The sequence below is a fragment of the Topomyia yanbarensis genome, chromosome 3 (genome assembly GCF_030247195.1).
Source record: "Topomyia yanbarensis strain Yona2022 chromosome 3, ASM3024719v1, whole genome shotgun sequence".
In the NCBI taxonomy this organism is placed as follows: domain Eukaryota; kingdom Metazoa; phylum Arthropoda; class Insecta; order Diptera; family Culicidae; genus Topomyia; species Topomyia yanbarensis.
This window is the reverse complement of record NC_080672.1, coordinates 182255240-182263257: the sequence shown is the minus strand read 5'-3', so window position 1 is coordinate 182263257 and position 8018 is coordinate 182255240. Positions and strand designations below refer to the sequence as shown.

Genomic DNA, 8018 nt, shown 5'->3' with positions numbered 1-8018 from the left:
GTGGAATTCCTCTATACTGACTTATCTGCAGCTTTCGACAAAATCAATCACGATATAGCAGTCGCTAAATTGGAAAAACTTGGCTTCAGTGGATCACTCCTGCGATGGTTTCAATCCTATCTCGTTGACCGTCAACTCAGTGTGAACATAGGTGATGCATACTCCAAACTGTTCTCAGCAACGTCTGGTATTCCGCAAGGAAGTCATCTCGGACCATTTATATTCACTCTCTATTTCAACGATGTAAACTATCAGCTGAAAGGACCACGGTTGTCGTATGCAGATGATCTAAAAATTTTCAACAGAATTAGGAGCCGAACGGACGCACAATATTTGCAGCAGCAATTCGACACTTTCAGCAGATGGTGTGAAAACAACCGAATGATTCTGAATCCGGCGAAATGTTCTGTGATATCGTTCTCCAGAAAAAAAAGATCCCATTGAGTTTGAATATAACTTGTCTGGAGCTCTTGTTTCCCGGGTGAGCTGCGTTAAGTATCTTGGAGTGCTAGAATCGAAACTTACATTTAAGAATCACATTTCGTATGTTGTTGGTAAAGCATCGCGAAGCCTGGGCTTCATTTTCCGTACGGCTAAATCCTTTACAGACATTTACTGTCTCAAAAGCCTATACTGCTCTTTAGTGCGCTCTACGCTGGAGTATTGTTCGGCGGTCTGGAACCCGAATTACATGAACAGCAGCGATCGAATTGAAGGCGTTCAACGAAAATTTATACGGTATGCTCTTCGACGCCTGCCTTGGCGCGATCCTGTTCGTCTACCAAGCTACGAGAGTCGGTGTCAACTCATCCAGCTCGATACTCTCCAGTGTCGTAGAGAAACTGCAAGAGCCTTATTCATCTCTGATCTTCTGTCAGGACGCATCGATTCTCCAGATTTACTAGAGCGAGTTAACATCCAAGCAAGGTCCAGAACGATACGCGGAAACGTTCTTCTGAGAGTGCCGTTTCGACGAACTATTCAAACAGCTAATGCCGCTATCACGGGACTACAACGCCTCTTCAATCGCGTGTCGCACCTGTTCGACTTTCATTTGTCTCGAATATCAATAAGAAATCGATTCCTGCAGTTTTTTAGATGTAATTAGTTTAAGTTTCCATCATTGGGGCCGAGTACGGCCTGTTGATGTGCGTGATAAATAAATAAATGAAAACATTTGTCAGCTTATTAACTTAATGTAGAAAAAAATTGAGCCCATTCGAGAAGCTTTATGATAGTTTACAGGAACTTTTTGCAAAGGAGTCAAAAACATTGATGTTGGCATATTCTTAATTTCTTTCTTAATTTTGATTATCACGTTTGTTTGTTTTAGGTCGAAAATTATTGGCATATACTCTCTGCTTCAAATTATTCCAGAAATCCTCATTTGGGCCAAATTTTGGTACTTTTGGAGGTTTATCAGCCTTTGGTACAAAAAGTATGTCGTAATCCTCAAATGCGCTAAAACTTTTTTTTGGCATAATAGCTAGGTGCCAGATTGGGCGTTCGCTGCCATTTCGTTCACATGGTATCTCCTAGCGGGTCGAAATTAACACTGGATGTTTAAAATAAGTGTGCCTAGAGTATGACGTTTTGTATGATGCCTTGCAACCGGTTGCATTTTTGTTTTAATGCTGGAAGCGTTGTCCAAATTTCATTCCGCATACGTTACATAAAAGTTGTCACCTTTCTTATTCTACATTTGTATTAATGCATATCCAGCGGGAGAATGATGATTGTCAACATTTCAGGTATTTATAAATACTCTTCTTTTGTTTCATAGTATCATAATACAATAATCAGTTGAGCAAATTTTTTAACGGTTTATTGACAAAACGCTCAAGGTGAGAATTTATAACCGATTTCTTTTTTTTTCACAATTTCCAGGATTGCTGGAAACGGCACAAATTCGCCGGGCGGAAGGCGCCTCACGTACGAAGAATTTATCCAACTATCGGATCCTACTGCCTAAGGAGCTGGTCAGTTCGCAGAAGGACGTGCAGGACTTTACGAATACGATGGACCTCAATAAGCAGCACTACCAGCTCGGTCGGGAAGACCAAGATCAGGCGTGAATCGCAGAAGATATCGCGGAACATTTGTCTTCACAGGCGAATCATCGACAGTATCATCACGATTCAGCGCTGGTTCCGGTCGATCCTGTAGCGGAAAGAATACTGCCAGTACCTCAGTACGGCCTACACGATTCAATCGTACTGGCGGGTGTGCCTGAAGGCAAAGTTCCTGACGAAGCTTCGAACGGAAGCGGCTACCATCATCATAGCGCTTGGTGGGGCAGCTACACGATGCGAAGTTGGTACAATAAGCTGAAGAGTGGTGTACAGGCGCTATCCGGGGTAATCAGGCACGGGAACGGTTTAATTTGACAGAGGGAAGAAGTTAGGTTTGTTAAGGGTAGTTCATTTAAGTTTGGGTTTCTGATCTAGAAAAACACCTAGCAGTATGTTTATGTTTATGTTTCGTCTACGTTTTTCAATTACATTTGATAGTCCATTCTTCAACAATTAAAATTCTCTCTTCTCAGAAACTGCAACGTGCCAAACTACTGTCGACGAAAAGCCTCCCTGCATCCGAACGCCTTCTAGAGAGCTCGTTCGACGCACCAGACATTATCCAGCTCAGGGTGGTCAGTGTCAGTAAAAAGCGACCAGCATCCATAATAGACGGAATAAGCTTCGAGTCGGCCGTTGACATAGTAAACAAGAATCAGGCTCTGCTGAGCGATAACAGTCTAAGCAGTGCGGATTTCATCGACGACGGCGACAATGATGACTGTTATGATTCGGGTCTAGTAGATGAGCCAAGTTACGGAGCTTCGTCGGTGTTAAGACGTAAGTTCTTTCTCGGAAAGAATATCAGCGCGTGTAGTGGGGATAGTGGTTTGCCAGATGGATACGGTAGCAGTCAACAGCATGTGAAATGCTACTCCATAGGCAGGATGATGTGTTGGACCGACCAATATAGTAGCAGGAGATCTAACGTGCGAGCAACAGCCATTTGACGATGCCGAATTGGCTAAGTACCGCTTAAGTTTGTTCGAAGATGTTAGTGGGAACCTTCCTGTACGAAGAGTAAACTCTGGTCCATCGCAAAGTCGTTATGATAGATTTGGAAGAGCCAACACATGTCCCAATAGTGGAATGATTCGAAATCAAAATCACAATGATAATAGTTTTAGTTCCAGTAATCAGTGTTGGTTTAGGTTGCTGCCTAAGCTCGCCTCCTGCCAGCAGAAGACAAAAGATTAGTCTGTAAGATTTTAAACCTGTTTCTGGATGACCCTGCCACTTCTAGTTTTATGATCTGTATATTTCACGTCCTTGCTCTCACTTGAGTACTATGGCTCTAAATTTTCATAACTTTCCCTACTCAGTAATCTCTAGCTGATTAAATGTCGTTAAAAAGTAAAAATTTTGAATGAAATTTATAAAAAAAATGTCAAATGAAAAGTTTAAAGAAGCATGATGAGTTTCATAGTAATGAGTAACTAATTTCATATAGCTGACGAATCGAAATTTATAAAGATCATTGTAAATTTTTATAAGGCAACTTTACGAAAAGCTCAACGAAGCATGATGAGTTTTATAGTAATGAGTAACGAATTTCATATAGTTGACGAATCGAAATTCATAAAGTTCATTGTAAATTTTCATAAGGCAACTTTATGAAAAATATGAGGTTGATTTGATACAATATTCATAAGGCAATCTAATGAAATGCTTACCGATTCTTTGGGGCAGAAAAACATAAGGCAAAACAATGAATATCGATTCGCTAGTATCTTTGCCTGACTGTACGCGCACTAGTAGAATGATTTCTAGTAAATCGATCCCTTTTTAATATAATGCTTCGTGTTACTATTTTAGCACTTCTCTCAATTCCCTGCTAGAGCTTTTCACCATGTGTCCTAACTCCTTGTACACTCCAGAAATCTCCACTTGTCCGTTCTCTTGAAGTCTTGATCAGAAGCTGATTTTAGTTGGGCACCATTTGTTACTTCGGCGACACCAGATGGGTGCCACCTAAGGACGTCGATCCCTGGTCAAAGCCACGGGGAACTAGTGAGGGTGGGCTCTACAACAGCCTCTTTTAGGGCGACTAGCTCGGCCGTGAGTAGCGCGCTCGCTCTCAGGGTTGGCTTTTACAGGGATGAACCGATCAAGAAATCAATAAACACGGACGAAGTTCAATTGGACAGATTTTTATTAATTACCTAACTTAAAGTGTTTGTGTGTTGTGTGTGGTTTGCCGGCCGAAGAGTGACGGGATGCTGATGCTTCTACTGCTACTGCTGCGTGTTTGCGGGTGATGCTTGTGCAACCACGGTTTCTGCCAATGATGCTAGCTGTATGAAGCTGGATGCCGCTGCTGTCGACGGACAATGATGCTGGTGCTGCCCGCGTGTGAGTGGGTACCGTTGACACAGCAAGGGTTGCAACCAGCAAGCTGGGCTGTTCAGCTGGTGATGCCTTCCTTTTCCGAGGTGACTTATGAATCGGCGGGATGCCGGATTCTTACACTGACGAAAACGGTACCAATCACGGTAATATAGCGGGTTAGTTACGTGGATGGTGCTTCAGGGATGGACTCGATTACCTCTCTAATTTTTCTGTTAGCGACGGTGCTGATACGAACTGCGACAAAATCCGGCAGGATGGTAGCGACGGTATCTAAAGCAACTGCGTTTAACTTGCGCACGTTGTTGCAGATAAGAATTGCGGGTCCTGATGACAAAACGTGGTGAATGGCGGGAAGGGAACAATTAGATGGGTACTGGGTCTACATTCTGGTCTTAAATGCGCCGAGTTTTATTGCTAGACGGCCTATAATCATACCTAGTTCGATGTATTAGTGCGCTAGCACAACTTTTCTAATTTTAATAACTCTCATCTTTATAATTCACACAATTTTAGCTTATCACTTTTAAAAATTCGTGTCGTTCACTCGACGTCTAAAGTAGGAAAGACCGATTAGTTTTTTCCCGACCCAGTAGCTGAATCCCTTTTCCTCTCCTCTCCCTTTTAAGTTCGTTTCCATCTTGTCATCGCGACAATAATATTCTCTTTTGGTAGAGGCATCAGAGTAATGTGCAGTGTGTGATGTGCAGGATTTAACAAATTTTGTTCTTGAAATTTCTAATTTTAATCTGTCTTGGAGTGTGTATATTATTTATTATTTATTTTCATACTATGCTAAGCTCTTTAAAGTGTTTATCTGTTCGGTATTTTTTTTTACAATTTTATTAAATTACATTCCTTAAACTAGAAAAATAAACAAATAACAATAATACCAAGTAACGGTCGCTTTAAATACGGTTACCATGAGAGTTGTGCCGCAACGGTAACAAAGCATAAGGTTTTTAAAATATTTGATTTTTTGTGTAACCCGGCATGCGAAAACAACGCGCGAGCGAAACAGTAGCTGGTCGTCACGGCACGCTTGGACCAACATACATTCGTGATTCTCACCTACGTTTAGTTCTTGTTTCTAGTTTTTCGTTATTATTTTGTGTATTAAATACAATTGCAATCCTGCTAATACAATTGATAGATAGTTACAATAAAATTCGATGATGTTAAATTATCTTAGGAACGTTTTCGATAATATAGTACCTATAATGGGTCCAGTAGTGATTTTCACTGAATCATAATCCAATTCTTTAGGTTATCCAATTATAGGTTAAGAAAAATATATAGGTTAACAAATTATATTGTTTGCATGTAGGTTATCAAATTCAAGTAGGGCAATCAATATATCTAGGTTATTAAATTCAATAGGACACTTCAATCTAACTTACTTAGCATAAATTTCAATTCAATTTAGTATAGCTTTTTTAATTATTAAATTTACACGCAAATTGCAAAACCTGATAGCCTCGTAACACGTTCCTCAGATGATCATTCTTCTTTCTCCCATCATGATCTGTCAGAAATCTTTAACAGCCGCGGTCGTTAACTATAGGGTGATCGTCGAAGATCGTCTTGGTGAGTTGTGTCGACCGAGGGGTCAAGACAGCCCCCCCCAGGTACGCCTGAGTCCAGGCTTACGTATCCTTCGCGACGAACATCCCACAGTTTTATTTGTATTTGTATTTAAAATTTGTGTTCATCTGACACTAAGTCTTAATGAACTAAACTAAAAATAATTAACCTAATGTAACAGCAAACGGTGACGAAATTGTGATGAATTATAATTGAGGTCAAAGTGCTCGGCAAGCTCGTTGAAGCGACGAACCATCGCTAAAATCGGACTATTAGCAGCGTAGTTGGTGTTTCGCATTTCAATGTGTAGTAATGTCCGAGGGCGAAGAACACGGGTTGGGGCGTAGAGGTTGATTTGTCCAAGGAGATCGGGAACATCATACTCAGCCAACAGAAGCTTTGATATGAAAATCCAAAACGGCGATCTTCGTTGCTGGACGTTCCTGTTGCCGTCTGAACCGTCGCTGATCTTACCTGGTTGTCTTTCCCTCGGTTGACTCCAATGACTCTACCCTTTGGCCAACAATTACGTGGAAGAGCGTGGTCCACTATCAACACGATATCATTTTCTTCAATCGCCTTCACATTATTGTACCATTTGGTACGTCTTGTAATTTCCGGCAAGTAGTCTCGCATCCATCGTTTCCAAAATATGTTAGCCTCTACTTGTGACGATCGCCAGGCTTGCCTTAAGACCACGTCACTATCGCTTAAACAGGTCATCCGTTTGAGTCCACTGGATGATCCCAAAATAAAGTGGTTGAAAGTTAGTACAGGTGCCTCTGGATCGTCCACTGGCACGTGTGTCAAAGGACGTGAATTAATCAGATTTTCGATTTCCGTTAAGCAGTTTCATAATACTTCATCTGTTGGAGATCTTCCTGGTTTTATCTGTTGCAGGTTTCTCTTCACCGTTTGCACAAGCCTTTCCCAGGCTCCTCCCATGTGAGGAGATGCTGGTGGAATAAACTTCCACTCAGTTTGATGACTGACTATCTCTCCAATAATTCTGTCATCATCCAATTTCTCGATCGCTTCCGCAAGCTCTTTGCTTGCTGCTGTGAAATTTGTTCCTCTGTCGCTGAATATTTCGATGAATACTCCTCGCCTTGCCATGAAATTTCTTAGTGACAATATTCATGAATCCGCGCCCAAAGAGTGTGCTATTTCGATATGTACTGCCCTCACCGTTAAACACGTAATTAATACACCCCAACGCTTTTCGTGCCTTCGCCCTACCACTACGTTCAATGGACCAAAATAGTCGATGCCGACATGAGAAAATGGTCTTGTGTAGGCTGCCAATCTTGCTTGAGGCATATCTGCCATTGGCGGAGGATTTCGAACCGCATGTTGGTTTTTACACACCTGACAGTCAGCCCTGGTTTTCTTATACAGTCCTCGCAGTTTTGAAATTCGAAACATCTGACGTATCACGTTTAGGACGGTTGTAATGGTCCTTTGAAAGGATAACCGGATTCTGTGCACCCATACGAGCATATTCGCATGCTCCGATTCTGCCGTGCATGCGTAAGACCCGTTCTTTGTCGAGGAAAGGATTTAAGTTGAATATTGGGTTCGATTTCATGAGAGATTTGAGTTCGGATTCAGTGCTCGCTAAAAGACATATCTCATCTGAATACGATGCATTTTGAGCTTGTTGGTAGAGCAAATTCGATGCTTGTTTCAACTCACTCGCTAAAAGTGGCCCAGTTTTGAGTTCGATGCTCTTGATTCTGCTCTGAAGGTTTGTGGCGAATCTAATGACTGTTGCTGCCGTTCACCATAGTCGTCTCCATGTAGAGAACCTCTATGTATGGAACAAAGGATCCATAGTTGTATTATGATAAAACAGACTTGCTCGAAGTTACTCTTTGGTTTCACCGGTGTTAAAAGGCTCAGTTGGCCATGTTTCTCTTGCTTGCCATAGAAATGCTGGGCCCTTGAACCATCGACTGGTTATGCTAAGGTCGGGTATCTGAGACCATTTGGTTGCTTCATCAGCCACGTTGTTTC

The 8018-nt window shown here is 41.7% G+C and overlaps 1 protein-coding gene across 1 annotated transcript; it reads left to right on the top strand.

The window, feature by feature from the left end:
- Nucleotides 1–1847: 1847 nt before the first annotated feature.
- On the top strand, nt 1848–3022 carry LOC131687473 (uncharacterized). Its single transcript, XM_058971560.1, has 2 exons — nt 1848–2357; nt 2546–3022. Exons 1-2 carry the CDS (start codon nt 2307–2309, stop codon nt 3020–3022), a joined length of 528 nt encoding a protein of 175 aa, XP_058827543.1. The 5' UTR covers nt 1848–2306.
- Nucleotides 3023–8018: the final 4996 nt, after the last annotated feature.

What these genes read in the sequence shown, in the direction of transcription:
- LOC131687473 (XM_058971560.1), top strand. Translation starts at nt 2,307, where the DNA reads ATGCGAAGTTGGTACAATAAGCTGAAGAGTGGTGTACAGGCGCTATCC. An exon ending in GTGTACAGGCGCTATCCGGG is followed by an intron (nt 2,358 to 2,545) that starts GTAATCAGGCAC and finishes CTCTCTTCTCAG; the next exon opens with AAACTGCAACGTGCCAAACT.